General features: G+C 45.4%; 1 protein-coding gene across 2 annotated transcripts in view; it reads right to left on the reverse strand.

The window, feature by feature from the left end:
* The window catches only part of LOC121445218 (laminin subunit alpha-3), a 221,174-nt gene that overhangs the window by 142,076 nt on the left and 58,555 nt on the right, over positions 1–20,543 (reverse strand). For both annotated transcript variants that reach the window (XM_041647241.1, XM_041647240.1), the window contains exons 5-11: positions 20,302–20,472; positions 17,496–17,587; positions 16,271–16,386; positions 13,732–13,850; positions 7,589–7,679; positions 6,913–7,044; positions 5,735–5,797 (exon numbers count right to left, since the gene is read on the reverse strand). In XM_041647241.1, the coding sequence (XP_041503175.1) occupies positions 5,735–5,797; positions 6,913–7,044; positions 7,589–7,679; positions 13,732–13,850; positions 16,271–16,386; positions 17,496–17,587; positions 20,302–20,472 (784 nt within the window). The remainder of the gene's footprint in view (positions 1–5,734; positions 5,798–6,912; positions 7,045–7,588; positions 7,680–13,731; positions 13,851–16,270; positions 16,387–17,495; positions 17,588–20,301; positions 20,473–20,543) is intronic.

Raw genomic sequence — 20,543 nt, forward strand, 5'->3', positions numbered from 1 at the left:
GACCAGAAGTGGACTGAGATCCATACACACAAACATCTTGTACTTCTGTGGATCCTTAAGCACCATCTCACTCTGCCCTGCCCTGAACAAGCTCTCTGGTCATATCTCCAGTTTATAGTTCTTTCTATAGCATCTCTATTAGTTTGGGTTCCAGGCAGCTTCATTGGGCCTTCATTCTCTTTCTGAAGATGGTTTGCACACATGTGAAATGCACATTCTCCCTGCTAATCTTCCTACATTGCTTTAACTCTAAGGTTTAGCCACAGAATCTAAGAGGGCAGAATGAAAGAGACCCAAGGCGCATCCATGACAAGAGAAGCTTGTAATGAGTGTCACCATGTCATCTTCTCACGAGACTCACACAGGAGCCCAAGGACACAGCTCTGAGGACTGAGAAGGCCAGAAGGGAACATTTCACTGTGAACTGCAGTCTTGAGACTAAACTAGGCATTGGAATCCATGAGGAACTTGGAGTTTTTCTAGCATCCAAGTTCAGGGAATTACAATTTACAACTGAAACAAACAAAACAACCCATCTCATCACTAGGTCCTGGCCACTTCCTCTCAGAAAAGCCCCTGGAACCCTCATCTCTGCCCAGGTTTTGGTGTCCAGAGCCTCATCTTTCTTTGTCATAATTTGAGGGCCCTGGGTACCATCTGAATTCTGACTTCTTGCTGCGTTTACTTATTATTTATGTGTGTGCGTATCGCAAGCATATGTGAACTGTAGCACATGTGTCAGAGGATGGGCAACTTATGGGAGACAGTTCTCTCCTTCTGCCATGTGGAGTCAGATATCTAACTCATGTCGTCAGGCTTGGTGCAAGTGTCTTCACCCACCGAGTCCCCTCGAAGGCTGACACCCTGTCTCACCCTCCTGACCTCTCTCCGTGCTGGTGCCACCAGGGATCTTGTCAAGCGCCCTACTTTTCAGTTCCTCCCTAGTGTCAATTCCCTCAGTGGTGACACAATGCCTCAGGACACAATCCAAAGTCCTTCCAGACCACAGCAGGACACATGATCCTTCATGCAAATTAGATAAAGATGCACACTCCTCAAGTGAGATTATCTCAGATATGCAGATTATAGTGAGATTATCACAGATATGCAGATCATGGTGCTTGTTCATGGTGAGGGTACCACTCTGCGAGGCCTGGCTGTGTACTGCAAACTTGCATGTTTAAACCAGGCTGTCCAATCAGATCTTTTCCTCACCCTCTCAGAGTCCACCCCATCCCACCCACCAGAACTTCCTCCCTCTCCACAGTCCAGTCCAACAATCTTCCTGCCATCTCCTCTCCTACCCGCCATACCTTTCTTCAATGTTTCTTCTTCCCTGCTTAGCTAATTGCTCTTTATGCTCCAAGACTCATCCCAAATTCCTCTATTCCTGTTCTGGGGAAGCCAGACTTCCTACCCACCTGCCTCCTTCCTTCCCTGCCTCCTCTCACCCATTCTTCCATCAGGGATAACCTTCCCCTTGCTCCCTTAGCTCTGGGTTCTTCCCTGCCCCTCTAACTGTCCATCTCCCGTGGACTGGGAGCTCCCAGGAGCAGGGACTGAAGTGGGCAGCATGTAGCACAGCGTAGGCACTTCATCAAAGACGAGCCAAGACTGAACCAAGCCTCAATTCTCTTCAGTAAACACCATTCTTAGCTCTATTTTATCAGCGGAGCCTCCCGAAGGAGCTATCATAACCATTGGTCAAGCACATCGGTCAAGCTCCACGCCCTCAGTGATGGCCCCACTCACCTGCCAGGTGAATCCCATCCTAAAGAGCCCCGACCCCAAAAAGCATGCACCAGAGCTCATTACCCAGACCTTTTGGGGCATTCCGAGTTTCACACATCTGCTGGCCCCCAGGCCCTGGCTTGAGCTAGGACCTTGACAAAAGCAAGCAGTTCTTCCTTACACAGTGGGTGGGGGATTTCAAACCTTTCCACAATCTTTTCAGGAACTCTGATCCTGTAATGAATCAGGGCTGGCCTGTCTGCACACCTGACGAGCTGCTCTAGAGAATCAGCCTAGATCTCCTCAGCATCCCTGATAAATTAGACTCCTGGGTGCTGCATGCTGTGGTTTTTCCTTCTTACTGCAATTTAACTTGGAGGACTAGAGGGACCCTCACATGGCAGTCTAGTGTCCTTGAGCATACGTTCCAAGGGGATCCCTTAAAGATGTGTCTAGGACACATCTGCTTTCTACGAATGATGCTCAGGTGGATGTGTCTAGCTAATCCCGCCATCTAAATCCTAATCATATCCAGTTATGAGATAAGGAGAGAAACTAAAAGCAGTCGAGTCCGCATGGCCATTTGTCCAGTTAGAGTCTGTCCTTCAGAGTCAGGACTCCTCACCCAGTACAGTCGTTACTTAGCACTGATGGGGGACTCCATGGACTCCCTCCCCCTATGGGCTTAAAACCCCCAGATGCCCAAATTCTCAAATGACACAGTATACAAAACCTTTGAACATAACCTACGTGTGTATTTCCATATACTTTAATCATAGCAAGATTTATAATACTTAACACAATATGCTTTTATACAGCATTAAAACTGGCAAGAATTCTATTTCTCCACTGTGAATGCATTCTTATAACATTTTCATGGGAACTTGTGTGTATAACATGTATGCATGTAGTGCGGGATGGTTTATATATGCCACTCTATGTGTGGGATCAAAGGAAAATCTCATGTTGGGGTTTGCCTTCCACCTTCTTGGGGACAGAGCCACATCTCTGTATATGCCACACTGGCCTATGAGCTTCACGAGATTCTATTGTCTCCATTGTCTCCACCTCCTGTCTCACCATAGGAATGGTGGGATATGAGCTGCTCTATCCAGCTCTACGCATAGTCTGGAGAGCCAAACTCAGATGTTCCCGCTGGCGTGGCAAGCACTTTACCCACTGAGACTTCCCTCAAGATGCTTTTTTTAGAAATATATTTTTGATATTCAGTGATCTGCAGAGGAGGTAGAACACCCATGGACAGGAAGGGCTGGGTTTTGAGACTGATTAATTGCCTCAATCTTGGCTGGATATGGGAGTCTCTAGTACAATACTTTAGCTTGGGTGTAGAATTGCACGGCAGAGACTCTGATGTGGTCCTGAGGGTCTGTAAACTTTTGTATGAGAGCCAAATATATCTGTTTATAGAAAAATAGATTATATTGGAATACTGCCCAATGCTTTCATTTGCATATTAGCTATGGCTCCCTCAACAGCAGTTGAGGACATGTGACAGAATCTATCAAACCCCAAAGCCCAGAAGTCATTCCTATCTGATCCTTCACAGTGAAGCTTGACACCTGCTAGACAGGAGCTCCTCCTGGCTGAGAAGTGCTCCCTAATGAGAAGCATGCAGTGATCCTTCACAGTGAAGCTTGACACCTGCCAGACAGGAGCTCCTCCTGGCTGAGAAGTGCTCCCTAATGAGAAGCATCCAGTGATCCTTCACAGTGAAGCTTGACACCTGCTAGACAGGAGCTCCTCCTGGCTGAGAAATGCTCCCTAATAAGAAGCATGCAGCGATCCTTCACAGTGAAGCTTGACACCCACTAGACAGGAGTTCCTCCCGGCTGAGGCAGTGCTCCCTAACGATAGGCACCCAGTGATCCTTCACAGTGAAGCTTGACACCCTCTAGACAGGAGCTCCTCCCGGCTGAGGCAGTGCTCCCTAACTGTCCAGAGTCAGGACAGTCTCCATCCCTGAAAGCCTACTTTAAGACCTTGGGTGACAGGCAGGAATAAAAAATAAACTGCTTTTTGTTTGTTTGTTTTTTAGCACATGCTTAGTTAAGAGAAACTCTACTTGAGAACACAAAATCTTCTATAGGTCTCAGGGTGGGAGGGAGGCCGGCTTCCTCTGGTGCGCTGTATCTGCTGATGGTTTATAAATCAGCACTTCTAATATGCTCTGGCAATAACTAAGTCCCAGGTTCAGTGTTTTTAGGATGTATTAATAGGGAGAGGCAGATCAGATGGAAAAGTATGTGCTGCACACCCATGAGGGCCTGACTTTGACCCCCAGTACCCATATAAAACTCCGGGCACAGAAGCATCTACTTAACTCCTGGTGCTGGGGAGATGGAGATAAGGGGATCCAGGCTCCTGCTGGCCAGTGAGTCTGGCCAAAATGTGACCTATAGCGTCAGGTGACTTTGTCTCACAAACAAGCTGAAGAGCTTAGAAAGATATCCTTTGTCACTCTCTGGCTTCCACAATGCACACGTGGATGCATGCATGCTTGTGTGCATGCACAAACTCCCACACACATGTACACAGATTGGAACAGACAAATACACACAAAAATAAATAATTAAAATGAATTAATAAGCCAGCAAACTGAGGTGGATCACTGTATCTTTGAATTCTCAAACTCAACTGTGTTAATGTTTATTTTTCATTAGGCTGTGATCCAGGATTTCCCTAGCATTTTGTGGCAGTTATCTGAACTTCTCTCCAAGTTCAGTTACCTTTCCTTTCCTGAAGTCACCATGAGCCTCTTTTGAATAACAAAAAGGTTGCTGTAGACAGGCTATAGATGGGAGATCTAAACATTCTTGTGAGAGAAATCGGAGTTGTGTATTGCCAAGGCTCTAGCTCTGAGCTCCATTCCAGTTAATTTCTGAATGTTTAAGAAAACGCTGGCGGATCCCTGCTGTGGGCACCCTCGAAGACTATGTTGGATCTCACCTTTCTTCCTACTTGCTTCCTGGCTGCCATGAAGTGAATACCCCCCCCCCAACTATGCACTTCCGTCATACAGAGCTTTGTCTCCACATGCCCAAAGCAATGGAGCAAACAAAGCACAGATTTTCCTCCTCAGAAACTGATTTTGCAAACAACTTGGTCCAGCAACAGGAAGCCAACTAGCACATCAATTAGATCATAATTTTATGTGTATGTGTGTGTGTGCAGATACATACACACAAATGTTGTCTTGATACATGTGTTATTGTTTGAGTTCTGAGTCCCTATCCTAACAAACCCTGCAGAAACAGAAGTTCTAGAGACGCCGGGAATGTTTCTCTGTGCACTATTAAGCCTTTAGCACCCAGACTGGTATTTTTTAGTAGCAGAGAAACTTGTGGAACAAATGGTTGTTATGTAGGTGCAGTACCAAATCCTCCAGTTACTACTCACCTCCCCACACCAAAGGATGTTCACATCTGCTGCCCTCCACCCAGGGCTTGTGCTCCTGGCTGTGGTGCTCCCAGCCTTCCTGCTGGACACTCTGTGGAAGCAGCTTTCCACAAGGTCCTGATCACTAGGTCATTTCCTCCCTGCCTTCATTCCCAAGGAGTCCTGCTTGTTTCCTGATAATGTCCAGGGAGACACAGCCCAGAATTGTAGTAGGCCTGGCTAATGACCCTTTGCAGGGGCTCCCTCAATGCCCTTCCCACTCCTGCCCTGCTGTTTCTTGGCATCACCTCTCAGATACAGCACTTGCACTAAGTTCGTGTGGGTGGAACAGGTTGCCCAGTAGACAGGAAGGCTACTGTGAAAGGATTTTGAGCAAACTAGTAATCTATAACCCAAGCTCTATCCAGCACCCTGAATGGGCAGAGTCCTTTCAAAAGATACGCCTGAGAATGGCCAGGAAACAACTGCCAAAGCCCCACAGTACCCCAGAACTTCACCTGGACTTGGCAACGTGTTCAGGAACCAAAACGGGAATGGAACATAATATTTTCATCGACATTAAATCCAAAATAAAAAGGCTACTTACCTTTTATATTGCCAGCTATTGGGTCTTCTAGACTCAGAGTATAAACAGGAGAGACTGGAATTCCTATAAAATAATTTATTTTAAAACACAGATTAAGGAGATAGTAGCATGAACAGCCAAGCTGCACTGAGCAGGAAGAAGGCCCCTCCCTGAGTGAAAAGCAACACATGAGGCTGATTGAGAGAAAGGCCCTGCACTCTCTGTGGCCAACACGCTTCATAACTGAAGCCAGGCTGCTTAGCAGATCAGCAAACGGAAACGGGTGGCGTTTTATGCTCACGATTGCTAAATTATTCAAAACAGCTATGCCCAAAGAATAGCTGTGTCTAAGTATGAATAGAATTTAGGATTGTTTCTTTTTAAACAGAAATTTTACTCTTTATTTTTTAAGTAAAATTGAGAGTAGTTTTAAAACAATGTTTTCTTCTAAGTTTTTTCCCTGAATTTTTGTTTATTATATTAAAAAAGTGATTAAAGCATCTTCTTATTTTTTCCCCACTAAAAAGGCAAGAGCAATTTCTGGCGAGCCTATCCCAGGCACAGATTCAATATGGGTAAGCACCTCAAACACAGTCATTGGCTTCAGACATTGTTTCCTGTAAATGCATTTGATTATCCAAAGTAGGGAGGTCTCCTTAGTGAAGCAGTCACTGCTTATATCATCACTCTAGGACAGCAGGTGCACACTGCAGTGTGGAGCCCTGAACAGGTCGGTCCCAGCTCCCCACTTCTCCCAGCACACTTCTGAGATAAAATGTATATACACACATGAAAATGTTAACATATTCATCCAGATCGTTGTGGGAGGGAGGAGGGAGGAGGGAGGAGAGCTTGCCCTCCTGGACACTGAAAGAGAGAACACACACCTTCTTACCCCCACCCTGCAAAGCATGATACACTAGGTCTATCAAAGTCACACTCAACTATTACGATCAAGTTGAATTTTGCAGTATTTGAGCCTACGCCCAGTGGCCTAATAAAATGGCAATGTCTATTGTATAACACCACACTAAACACAATTCTAAGGCTTGCCTTCGCAACTTGGGAAATGCTTTTATGTAAACAAAACCTGCCTGGGCCTTTTTCTAGTCCCTCACACACCCTCCCTGTCCGTCATTGCTCACACACAGGTTGGCTATGGGCCAGAAAGAAGATTCTCATCCATACTGGATACTTACTCGAGCAAAATGGAAAGTTATAGTATCCATCTGCACATAGCTCACAGTTGTCTCCTTGGAAATTTGGCTTACAGTGACAGCGGCCTGAGCCCTGCTCACACTCATATGCACGTTCCGGACCACAGCTGCAAGCTAAGAGGAAAAAGAATCACTACGTGACCCACCCCTCACTGTGCTCAGAAGGCACAACTGTGCCCACACTTCTCAAGGATGCCATGGTCTCAATCTCCTGTACATAGCAAACACTCGACTAAAGTTAAACGCTACGATGATTACTAAATCTTTGCGGACTTGTTACTATGCTGGTTTGATGTTAATTATGACAAAGTAAAAATGATTGGAGATCACAGAAACATGTCAAACCAGTAGAAAACTGAAGAAGCAATATTTATTGCAGGCTTGATAGGTGACTGATTCAATCAATTAAGGGATCGACTAGGTACTTTTGATAGCTTTTCACCTACTGTTATGAAATATATGTATTATCATGATTATTTACATGTTAGAATTCTTGGGCTCAGAGAAAATATGAAGTTACCTGAGATAACTCAGTTAGAAGGAAATAGAAGCAATACTACAAAGGCAAGGGAGCAAAGACCGTCCAGGCCCCCGAGCCTGTGACACCCTTGGGGTAAATCACACAGCCTGTCATATACAGAGTTGACATGATACTTACGGATGCAGCCATGGAGCGCCTCCACTGGAACTCCGTAGGGCCGGTAGAAACCCTGTGCACACTTCTCACAGTTCACACCTGCTGTGTTGTGCTAGGGAAACAAGGACAGACCCTTCAAAGGATGCCAGAGAAGCCCAGCGCTCTTTACTTTGTGCTAATCCGCCACAGAAATAATTCTGTCATACAAGCCAGAAATTCCAAAGTCCCTAAGACCATACATCCTGACCCTGTATCACAGGACCCATAATGTGTCATAGGACCCTGATTTCACCTTGTCCCTGAAATCCCCGCCACATACGTGGAAAGGTTCATTAAACTAACAGTCCTGGCTTCTCTCTCTAAAAATAAACAAACAAACAAATAAGTAAATAAAAATTTAAAAATTAAAATAGTATGAGCCAGAGGCAGGTAGATCTCTGTGAGTTTGAGGCCAGCCTGGTCTATAAAGAGAGTTCCAGGACAGCCAGGGCTCTTACGCCGAGAAACCCTACCTCAACAAACAAACAATGTAAAAAAATTAAAATATTTCAATGAACTTGACACTTGATTAAGAAAAAACAATAGTGTCCCTCTAGCTGTGAGCAGTTTCTAGACTTCCTGCAGCTCAGAAGCGCCAGGGATGGCTACTCACAGTCCTGCTTTAGCTCAAAGGATGAGATGGCACAGGGGAATATCTTTCCCAGTTTGGGAAGGAAAGCATATAAAGATCTCTGTCTCTGGTCTTTCTGACTGCATCTGTGTTTTCAATGTGAATTATTGTGTGAATGGACAATGAGAGCACGAGGCTCATACACAGAGCTCAATTTTGAGCTGGGTGGCTTTTTCTAGTCCACGGTTAATTCTTACAATTGCCACAAACCCAATTACCCAGTACACATGATCAGTTTCCAAGAAACACATGCCACAGCTCAATTCTGTCTCCTTCTCACCCGAAAAGCACTGAGCAGTGTCACTATGGAAAAGGCAGCAAACGCAGAGCAACAAGAATGAGCAACACGAACCACATGGAACCTTCACAGAAACCTGGGGAGAACAAAGGCCAGTCTGTGTCCTCTCCCTGCGGGGTTTTATTAACCACAGACTCTTGGTTTTTACCACTCTTGTTCTGTGGGCTAAAAATCTGAATCTAATTTAGCACCAAAGTCAAAAACCATGCTGGCCAGCCTGCCAGCACTCACAGGAAGCTTCTAAGCAAATAAGAAAGAGCTGTAGCCCACCCAGTCTTCCCATCAAATGCCATCCCCTTCCATCCCACTGCTTGCTACTATGGCTAACCTTGGCTAGCAATCCAATTAGAGCAGGACACGAGAACTGTTCTCTGAGGGGGGCAGCCTTGCCTCTCTGCCTCAACGCATGCTTAAATAGCAGCGAAGAACTGAGAGAGGAAACACTACAGATAGGATAACGCCTCGGTTTTGGATGGTTTTCTCTAGGTCCTCCACAGTCTGAGGGCAACTCACACCATTGCATTTATGGACAGCAGGGTCCTGGCTGAACCGAGTACAGGCAGGTCAAAGCGCAAGAGTCGGGGTGGCTTCCCAGGCTTACGCTGGGGTCTAGAGGTCCTGCTGGGAGGAGTGGGTGTTTGACCTTGTGTTTGCACAGGGCTTAACATTAAACTAGAATCAGAGACCCAAGCTGAGGAGGGGAAAAAGACCTGTCTTCCACCTACTGGCTGCTTTGGCTCCCCCCAGAGGAAGGGAGTGTGTGTGCAGCATGGTGCACACACAGGACAACTTTCGGGAGTTGGTTCTTTCCCTCTGCCATGGACTCCAGGGATTGAACCCAGCTCCTCAAGCTTAAATTCGCAAGAGCCTTTATCCAGTATCCAGAAAGCCATCTTGCCAGCAGAGTCTGCCTGCTTCATGGGGGTTTGCAGTGTAACTCCAAGTCTTAGTGATCACCCAGAAAATTCTATACACAGAACTGTCCCCAGTCCGGGTGGCACGCTATGGAATGCTCACCTAGAAGCCAGGCCCTGATCTGGGTGTCTGGGGTCTGAATTCCACCACAGGGAGCTTTTCAAACATGTTTTGACCTTTAGGTAAACCCTAACTCTCCGCCTCTGGCACTCAGTTCCTCGGCCGCACCTCCTCCATTACCTTCTGTCTCTGAGAGCCCTAAGCACACGGAGACCGTCCACTCCATGTGGACTCCATCACTAGTCACCTTGTCTTCAAAGAACCCAGGAAAAATTTTCTTATCAAGGTTCCACATGAACTAGGCTTTGTGCCTCTCTAGAATTATCTGCCCTTCTCCTGACTCATTTCTCCTCCAGCTACCCTGGAATCTTGCTCCTTACTAAATGCCTCTTGTCCTTCTGTTACTTCAATACCCCCAAAGGATGCCTAGCTCATGCCCTTATCTACTCAGATACCACAACTCAGGAAAGTGGCCACCTTAGAATATTTCATACCCTAACCCAGTAGTTAAAATGGGAAACCCAAGGAATAAAATAAACTAATACCAACGGGATCTATATGTGCCTCTGGTAACTGCTTTCTCTTCAGGACAAGAATCTAACTCTGTCACCATTACTATCTGCTGTAGAATAATCCTTTTGTACACTGCGAAGATGCGTTGCTCTTATTGGTTTAATAAAGAGCCAGAAAGAGGTGAGCCAGGAGAGCCAGACTGAGAGAACACTGGGAAGAAGGAGGGCAGAGTCACCAGTAGAGGGAGCAGGACATGAACATGCCATGCTGGAAAAGGATTAATTTACTGTGGATTAATTTAAGTTGTAAGAAATAGTAACAACCCTCAGCTATTGGCAGAGCATTCATAAATAATAAATCTCTGTGTGGTTATTTGGGGAGCTGGTGGTCCTAACTAAAAGCTCTGCCTACAACTATCTGCTGCAGCTCAACTAGGTCTTCTTCAAAACCCAGCCTTAAATTCAATGGTCAGGGTAATAGTGTTAAGAGACACTGGCTTTGAGAAGTGATCCAGTCATAAAGGATTATCCTTCACGAGTGGATTAAGGCCCTTAGAAAGGAGACACAGAATTCGGCCTTTTTATCCTTCTGCCTCCCGCCATGTATAGACAGAGCCTTCTTTATGAGTTACCCCATTTCACTGAGACTGTATGTGACAGTGTCTAGGGACAGCCTTTCCTTGTGTGCTTTGAGATGATAATTCATTGCTTTCCACTTATGGGCACTGAACAGAAATGGTGAAAAGCAGCCAATTACTGAATTTCTAGGGGACATAATTTGCTGTAGGATATGTGTTTTTTACCAGCAAACTCGAACCTGATCACCAAGCTGGCCAGCCCTGCGGCCCTTCTCTCTTTTTCTATCAGTGAAAACTCCCATATTATTGTATGCATAGCATAAAATGCAGTTAGTTTTCCAACAAAGAACCAAGTGTCCCTGCACCACTTACAAAATGTCCACCTTTTCTACTATGGATGACATGACATTCAAAATCAAATTGTACCATTCCCGTGCACTGGTTTAGGTTGTTAGTTTCTGGCAGACTGTAATCCCCATTCCGAGTCCATATCCAGCTACAGATCCACAGTGGTTCTGATCCTCTGAAATGGGTCCCACATTTACTTATTTCTAATTATCCATTCTTGTGTTCTCTGCCAGTAATTCCAGAATCTGCCTGTCCATCTCCATAAAAGTATTAAAATTGCACTGAATGTATAGGCTGACTTCAGAAAATTAAAATGTTTATTGTATTTCAAGTCTGAAAACACCATGCTCAGCACAGGTTAAGTTTGCTGAATTTTAGTGTAGTGTTAGGAGTTTGACTCCAGCTGCACAATCAACTCCTTTTGTGACCTCTTGGGCCTGCATGCTACTGATATTCAAAGCCGTGTATCCCGTATGTACCATACTAATAGGTATGTTTCATGTTTGCTCTCTTCTCGATTTTTTTGGAATTGCTAGTCTTTTCAGATGGCCCATCTTCCTCATTTTCTCTTTATAATAAGCTCTGGAGAAAGAGTGCATTTTGCTTTTAAAATATCTTTTCTGTGCGTGGTCGGGTTTGGGGCAGAACGGAACCATATGTTCTGCGTCTGGATCCCATATGTTTTTGTGTGTTTCATGTGAAACACAGATGGTTTGGGAAGAGTGGGATAAACACTTCATTGACCTCTCCATGGATGTGAAGGACTAGGGAGCTAGCCCTATCTTCATAGGAGAGGTTCAACGTCATTTGGTTAACATGAATAGGGTACTTCTGAGCAATGCCCACCATAACCCGGGTAACCGCCAGTCTTCACTAAGTATGTCAGTGTTACCACAAGAAACAGAGGCCAAGAGGAGCCGACGCAGGCAGCGATACAGACTCCTGCCTCCTCTTTCCCTCAGTATTTGTTTTGGATGTCTTCACACTGAATGGTCATACAAGCCCCACCTAAAGATTCCCATAAACAGTAAACATCCCACTTGAGTTCTTATTTCCACATAAGCATCCCCGCCTCTCCTCTGTCCGTTCACCAACATATGACTTCTTGTCATGCTACATGTGCTACAGTGCCAACCACCTTCCACCAAGTATTTAAGCACGGACTTAATAACTGGAGTCTAACACGTGCTTATGATTTTCGTTCTTATTATAAAATATATTTTATACATACAAAACTCTCAATCATAATTTGCCAATGTCAGACAATGCACATGAATAAGAGCCCAATTTCTTACTGCAGTATAGAAGACACTCAGAACATCCCCATGTTCCTGCCCCGTCAGCCCTCCACCATTGCAGCTCCTTAGAGCTAATCACACTTTGACATTTTCCTCTAATAACTTGTGTTGAAGAATTCTGTGCCAGTGGCTGCCACACAACAGGAGTCCTTTATGAAGCTGATTTTCTATTTCCGTGCTGCCCCTAAGATCCTCAGTGCTGCAATGTAGCATCAGACAAGGTCTCCTTTGCCCCTTCGTATTCGGTTATGAAATGATGAGCAAGGATGTGTCCATCGATCCTAGGACTGCTGAATTTACCACTGATGCTGGCTGCGATTGGAAAACAAGTATTTCTGGGACTGGAGAGATGGCTCTGCCATTAAAGGCTTGGCTCACAGCCAAAGCATTTCTGTTTGTTGTAGATAGACTGGGAGTGGGTTGATCACAGTGTAGGAAGATGCATGTTTCGCAGCATTTTATAGGTTGCTGCAGCCACGGTACACCATTTCTGTTGAGGGGATGGCAGGTATAGTTGTCTCACGTCTCACTGAAATTGAATTTCTAGGCTTTTTAATAACTGCCGCCCCAGTGAGAGGTGGAGGCGATTTGGTGATTTTGATTGATATTTCCTCCTGACTGAAGCAGCTCAGCCCTTGATTGCCAGCTTATTAATCATTCATGTACTTACATTTGTAAGAGGCTGTTTTGTTATGGTATGTATGTTGGGGGAGTTACCTGCCTTCATTTAAGAGCTTAGGAGCGTTGGGAAGCTCCGCCCAACCCCACTGCTCCCATCCACCAGGGGTAGTTCCTCCCAGACACTGTCCCAGATGCCTACAGGCCATTTGAGCCCCACCCCAGCAGATCTGCCCCTTGCTCTGGTGCTCTCTCTCCAGCCTTCCTGAGAGTCACCTGGGAGTTGCTTTGCTCTGCTCTACTTATTAAATCTGGTTTTACTAATTTGGTTTGATTTGGCTTATTACTTCAGTGGAGGAACCCAATAACTGGGCTCCAGTGACTATCAAGGACCCCCGGTTTGTGAGTTTGCTCTCCCTGTCTGCAGCTCACCCATGAGTGATTTTCAGTGGAAGCGGTCAGAAGTTTAATTTCAGTGAAATCCGATTTCCTCATCTCCCGTGATTGTGGCTTCCTCTGAGGAAAGTTTCCTCACCTTCTGAATCATACGGGACCCAGTGTTTTTCTCTATAGTTTACAGCTCTACCTTCATTCTTCCATGTTTGATTTCAGATCAATTTTATAGATTTGAGTAGGGATGAGAGCTTAGTTTTCCACATAAAATTGAGCTGTTTCAGAGCCATCCGTGAAAGACCTCACTGTCCCAGTTGGGTTGCTTTTGTCCTTTCCTCAAGGTCACCCAGTGACACAGTGTGGGTCACGCCCCTACTCTGTTCTGGTGACGGCTTTGTCCACATGAATCTATTTGAACCAGATGTACGGCGACAAGAGGGTTGATACAGGGTGATGGCTGTAGGCGTGTCTCACCTGGCAATCGATGCAGACTCCCCCACCTGCATAGGTGCCTTTGCTGTTCAAGCTCGCCTGCTGTAGCTCCACATCTGGGTCGTAGTAACAGTCCACGGCATGCCCGTGGCAGTTGCAAGCTGGGAGAAAGCATCCTTGGTCAGATTAGTGTGCCGCTTTTAGTAAGTTCACAAACAGGATCTCTGCTCTGTGGCTTACAATAAAGTCTGTGCTGAAACATTGGAGACACTCTTTGAACAATTACAGGGGATTTTTTTTTTTTTTTTTTTTTTTGGTTTTTCGAGACAGGGTTTCTCTGTGGTTTTGGAGCCTGTCCTGGAACTAGCTCTTGTAGACCAGGCTGGTCTCGAACTCACAGAGATCCGCCTGCCTCTGCCTCCCGAGTGCTGGGATTAAAGGCGTGCGCCACCACCGCCCGGCCTACAGGGGATTTTTAACACAGAGGCTATTATAGAAAAGACTGTACTTTATAGACTCCGGTTTGACAGTAAATGAAACATTTCTCTTTTATTAAAAGATAGAACAATGGTGAATCAAAATGCCTATTAGAGTTATGTACACAGACTACAGTCACTGCAAACTATTGCCCAGCTCTTTATTCATTATGAAACAAACTTATATGTTTTGTGGCATTTAATCTACTTTCTAAGGTAGGTGCCATTATCCCCATACCACAGATAGGAAAACTGAGGTGGAACAAGGTTACAAGATGATTCATGGTGCGGGAGAATTGTTTGTAATCCGTCAGTCATGTTTGAATAAACGCTGATTGGCCAGGCAGAAAATATAAGCGGGAAAACAAGACAGGAAGTAGAAATGATGTAATGAGAACAGGAGAATTCTGGAAAGGAGGAAGTTGATTCCTCCCACTCCGGCCCATATCACCGAAGCAGCAGGATATGATCTGTCCCACTGAAAAAGGTACTGAGCCACATGGCTAACATAGATCAGAAAAATGGGTTAATCAAGATGTGACAGTTAGCCAATGAGAGGCTAGAGCTAATGGGCCAATCAGCTTATAATTTATGGAGAACTATGTGTGATTTTCTTTGGGGCTAAACAGTTGTGCGGTACTGGGCAGGACAAAAACCCCAACAAGCAGGCCCCCACTCATGTTACAGATTCATAGCTATATAACCCATAAACAAGAGAGCCAGAAGTTGGTCCAGTTTTTGCTTGATTCCAAATCCCTTATTTCAAAAGTCTAAACTTTCAATCTTAGGACTATGTGAAATAATGAAAAACAAGAATTAGGTTAATGTCTACCTATAGACAAATAACAATCCATCTGGCTGACTATAAATCCTATGGAGATGGAGCTGCACGTATTTTGTTTGTGATGGAGCATGGTCCTAGGCTCAGAGTGGCACTTAGCTAACCCTGCCATATTAACTTGCATTCCTACTGTGATCATTCTGTATGCCACCAAGAGTGACACCAAATAATTCATAATGACTGGGAAAGAATGTCAAAACTACCTTTTGAAAAATCAAAAAAAGATTAAAAACAATCAAAAAGATCAGGACATAAAATTAAATAATATTAATATCTTGACTAGTCAAAGTATGCCTAACACAACCATTAAAGTATCTGATTCAAACTATCTAATTATAATGCTCATGGTAGCTCCTCGATAAGGTCTCAGAATTTGACGTGGGAGAACACAGTTACCAATATGCAGATGGAAGGAGGGAGGTTTAAGAAGATGTTACTTTGTAAGTTGGTTTTGTTGGTAACTGTAGCACAGCACCAGGAAAAATAACTCATACAGATGTTGAGGGGCAGGTCCATCACTTCCTTACTTTCTAACAGACCTGTGATCAAGGCAGCTTTGCATTATCTCCTCATTCTCTCTGACCCCTTTACCTCCCACAGGAAATAGTCCACGGCAGCACCTACTCTCAACACGGCCAATACTCGCATCTCTCTCTCGCATCAGCCCTCGGCCCTCTATCCACTATCACACCCCACAAATGCTGAAAAGAGAGACCAGCATGTCAAAACAATCAGCCTTACCCATACATGAAAGCACCAAGTATATACTTAATAATTCTTTGTTCTTCTTATACTTTCCTCTTAAGTCCGATGTTTCCTTAATCTGGTTCCCTCTTGTCAATGGTTACATTTCCCATAGTTAACTGTAGTCTACAAATATTAAATTGAGAGTCACAAAAATTAACAATTCATGTTTCAAATTGTGTGCCACGCTGGCAGAACAGCACGGTGCAGGCTGTCTTTGCATGGCTGTTACTCCCAGCTCAAAAATCATCCGGATTCATGCTGGGGATGAGATCGGCTTGCAAGGTCAATGTGAATGCGTCTCAGGTTCCTATAACCCTGTCTTTCTTAAGAAAGGCTCACAAGAGCAAACATGTTGATACTGGTCAGTTCATCACAATCTGGTGTCTTTTATTATTAGTTGCTGTTCATCTCTTACTGTGCCCAGTGTATACATTCAACTTTCTCATAACCGTGTATATAGAGGAGCATATAGGACATCTCGGAGTCTCCACCATCCTTAATCTCAGCATCCACTCACCTTCACACTCGCTGTGCTGCCCCAGAGCAGCTGGCCGCCAGAGCCTCTGATTGAAGCCAGCACAGCAGCGATTGCAAGTCTCCCCACAGGTGTGGTGCTGGCATTTGCATCGGAACCTGAGCATGAAAGCAAAGCATGTTTGATAATTGAAAGGAGTGGTTGTAGGTATAGCTTCAAACTCAGGGAAACCTCCTCCCTTGGCGTCCTGAGTTTGAAATGCCATTTGCTTGCATTGATTTGATGTCTTATTTTGTTGGAGACTAGTTCTCATTTATCCCAGACTGACCTTGAACTCACTACATAGCTCAGGAAGACCTTGAACTTCTACTGCTGATTCTACCTCCCAAGTGTCTGGATTATGTGGTGTTAGAGATGGTAGTTTCAGCTCAGTACCAGTGAAATACTTGGCATGTGTGGGCCCACACCTGGACGGCACTGGCATCATCAAGCCTCTGCTGTACTGATTCTCAGTCTAGGCTAAAGATAAGGTAGCACTTGGCTTTGCATCTTCTGCAGAAATGCTTCCCACCCAGTCTATTAGAGAGTCCTTTCCAGGGTGGCCTCTCTAGTCTGGTCTTATCTCGCCTAATATCAACTGTCATTTTTCTCCTAAGCAGTTTAGGTTGTGACCAGCAAAAGACGAACGTGAGCAGACTCCTGTTTAGCAGGCTGCTCAGAAGCCCAGAATCAAAAGTGCGATCCTGCTACTATCCGGACAGTGAGGTCGGGTGGTAAACCTTCGCGGTTAAAACTGTATTCTGTCTAGAACTAACTTCACTGATTGTCCAAAATGGGGGTCCTCCATCAAGTCTCTGGGCCATCTCAAGCAGAGGCTTGTTTCCTGCTCATGCATAGAGATGTCACAAGCATTCCACACCAGATTGTCCTTGCTGAATTCTTCCCTATCGGCACAATTTAAATGAGACTGAAGACTGTTTGAGTACATGCCAATCATGAAAGATCCTAACACGCATTCCCACCATTGGTGCCAATTCCATCTTGAGGTGGGAACTGTCAAATGTGGTAGAAACCTCACATGAAATAATTTTGAAGTCAGGGGCGGGAGAGATGGCTCAGCAGTTAAGAGCACTCACTGGCTCTTCTTCTAGAGGACCTGGGCCCAGTTCCCAGTCTAGAACCTAAAAGTCTCTAGCTGGGTGCACATCTCTACTGCAACAGCTAGTCTTATTCCTAGCAAGGTGAGGAGGGAGCTGGCCGCGCTTACTGGTTTTCAGGGTTGTCCGCAGTGCATTCGTCCGCGTGGCCGTTGCAAACACACCGCCCACCGATGCTGATGTCCTTTATGCTGTAGTAGTACTGCACGACAGAGAACAGGATTACCAGCTCCCAGGGACTGTGACACAGAAGTTCTCTCCCTGACCTTTACCCGCATAAGGGTTGACACGGCTTTTCCTTTATTCTGTACTCTTGTACCATTTCTCCTTGCTGACTTGAGCACAAATGGGAACCACGCTTGCTTGTAACTTGTCTTACAAAATGAATGCATTCCTCGATCAAATTTAATTTTTAAAAAAGCTTTCAGAATTTGTTCGTTAAAACATCAAATGCTTTAAATGCAGGGAAGAAAAGTACCTATGGGGAGAAAAGTCGTACATATAGCCTACTGGAATGAGACGATGTGTTTTAAGCTTGTTTATACATTGAGCATATGTATCTACCAAAAATGAATTCTGTGCCTACCATGTGCAATCTGTCCCTCCAGGGTGTGGGAAGGGAGAAAATATTTGCAAAGATGGATGGGATCCACCTGTAGAGGGAGTTAACAGCTGCTGGCTGTTGTTGGAACCTTCCTGACTCATGTTCCAAAAGGCTAAAGCTAAGAGTTCAAACTCCCAAAGACCAGACAAAGTCAGCAACAGACCCAGGGGAGGCTCAGTCCTAAACTAGACCACACACACATTCACTCACACACACACACACACACACACACACACACACACACACACACAAATCTTGCAACACTCATGATAAGCCAAATTATCTTTGACAAATTCCAAAGACAACTGGAAGTGCAGAGAAGTGGTGAACTGGGACCGTGCAGTTTTCCAGAGAGCTCAGCTCATCCTTATCACTGTTCCCATCCCCCCTACCCAGGGTTCAGAAAGAGCTAAGAGCATAATGCAGATGAGCCACCTTCAGACAAGGTGCCTGACTTTTCTGGAAAATGCTCAAAACTGTCATGACTATTTCCCAGGCTGCCGACCTCCAACCTCTCTGCTATTAACTACATAAAATGCCCCAACTCTAGCAGGGACAGTGAACATCTTCCACTTAGCTTTCTAGGTGGATCTTGCCCCTTCGCCTTGGGCTGTTCCCTATATCGGCAGCAGCCATAGACTTTCTGGCTCTCTGGTTTCCTATTGGGCTGGACCATGCAGAAGAAGGGCAGGCTCAGGTCACCTCTTCTACTGCCCCTACCCCTGTCTCTAGAAGCCAGGGTACCATCCTAACACGTGAGAATGGGAGATGTTCCTGTACATCTCCCTCAGAGTACAGAGTTCACTGCGCCACCATGGGTTCTCCCCCACTAGGTCACATTTTGTAGTCTCTTTCCCTGGGAGGGTTTACACTAGAACCAGATCTTCTGAGTGGAATTTGTAGCTCTGTTTCTTCTTTTAGATCGATGGTGCATTGGACCATGATGGAGGGGGGAGCAGAAAGCAGGGAACAGGGTTCAGATCACTGTAGGTATGATGGAGATAGCCCTCCAGGAGATGAACAGTGAATTGATTCAGCTTTATTCCAGAGTATAGGAAATACAAAGGACTGGGGAGCCTGAAAGGAACTCTAATTTGCATTAAGTGGCACAGTCCTGTCATAAGGCTGGGTTAGTAACAGCGGGGTCCTAGAGCAAAGCTCCTAGTACAAGTCTTACTTATCATATGTGTAGCAGGAGCGGCTTCCAGCAGGGAACTGTGCAGGGTCTTTCTAAAGATAAATCAGGCATCCAGGTTTAGAGACAGCTTTCAGAAAAGGTCAGTCCTCCAGGCCTGGGGACATTCTCCAGAAAAAGGCAGGTAGAGACTAGGAAGTTTTGCTGGGGAGAAAGTCCCCATGTCACTGAGCTTTGGAGAAAGCTGCCAGGCCATGATGGAGTGAAACCTCTGACCAGCAAGACCTTCCAACAGAAGTGACCTCTGTAGCCTGGGGCATGTGGGTTTCCTCTTTCCTCCCTCGTTCATCTGCTGCTGAAGCAGAGATTCTGAAGGAGGACACTAAGACATTGTGAGAAACAAGGAGCCTGGTACCCAGAGTGACCGCATGGAGCTGAGTTCACCTGCTGATGCTCACACGCTAGACAGTGATATGAGCAAGACACAAGCGTTTCTTTTCTCTTCTTTCGCCTCTGACATTGGAGGTTGTTGACTACGAGACTTAGCCCATCTGCACCCATACCAGACTGACTACAATCAGTTTTTGGATATAACAATTTTTCTTATCTTTGGGATTGAACCCAGGGTTCTACCACTGAGTAGATTGACAGCTACCCTGCCTAGGCTGTCCTGAGACTCGTTCAACAGTACAGCCAGGCCTTACACTTAACGTCTTCCTGTATCAGCTTCCCTAGCAGCTGATTATAGACCTGCAGCACCAGGCCTGGTTCATTAGCAGCTGGATTACAGACCTGCAGCACAGGGCCTGGCTCATTTGCAGCTGGATTACAGACCTGCAGCACAGGGCCTGGCTCATTTGCAGCTGGATTACAGACCTGCACCACAGGGCCTGGCTCATTTGCAGCTGGATTACAGACCTGCACCACAGGGCCTGGCTCATTTGCAGCTGGATTACAGACCTGCACCACAGGGCCTGGTTCATTAGCAGTTGGATTACAGATCTGCAGCACTGGGCCTCGTTCATTTTTCTTCAAATAGTCATACCTATTATAGACAGGAACCACGCTCTGCCTATGATCACAGGCTTGGAAAAATACTCAAAAAAATTGAACTTATTTGACAAGCAAAACAAGCAACAAAACACAGCTGATTAGGTGCTTACAAAATGCTACTCACCCGTCGGGTGACAGTGGGGTCTCGCTCTGCTTTGGAGATAAGATGACCAAGTAGGGTGTTGGTCCGGAGAAATCGCAAGCGGATGTTTGTTGCTTTAGTAAACTCCCTCAGGGTGTCGGAGAAAGCAAAATTTTTTGCACCTGGACGACCATTTATTAAGGATACAACCACCTTTAAAAAAAGAAAAGGAAAGAAAGAAAGAAAGAAGAAAAGAAAAAGGACACACCAGACCAAAGTCCTTT

The sequence above is a fragment of the Microtus oregoni genome, unplaced genomic scaffold (assembly GCF_018167655.1).
Source record: "Microtus oregoni isolate MIOR12 unplaced genomic scaffold, Mior012 000166F_ref0000362, whole genome shotgun sequence".
In the NCBI taxonomy this organism is placed as follows: Eukaryota; Metazoa; Chordata; class Mammalia; order Rodentia; family Cricetidae; genus Microtus; species Microtus oregoni.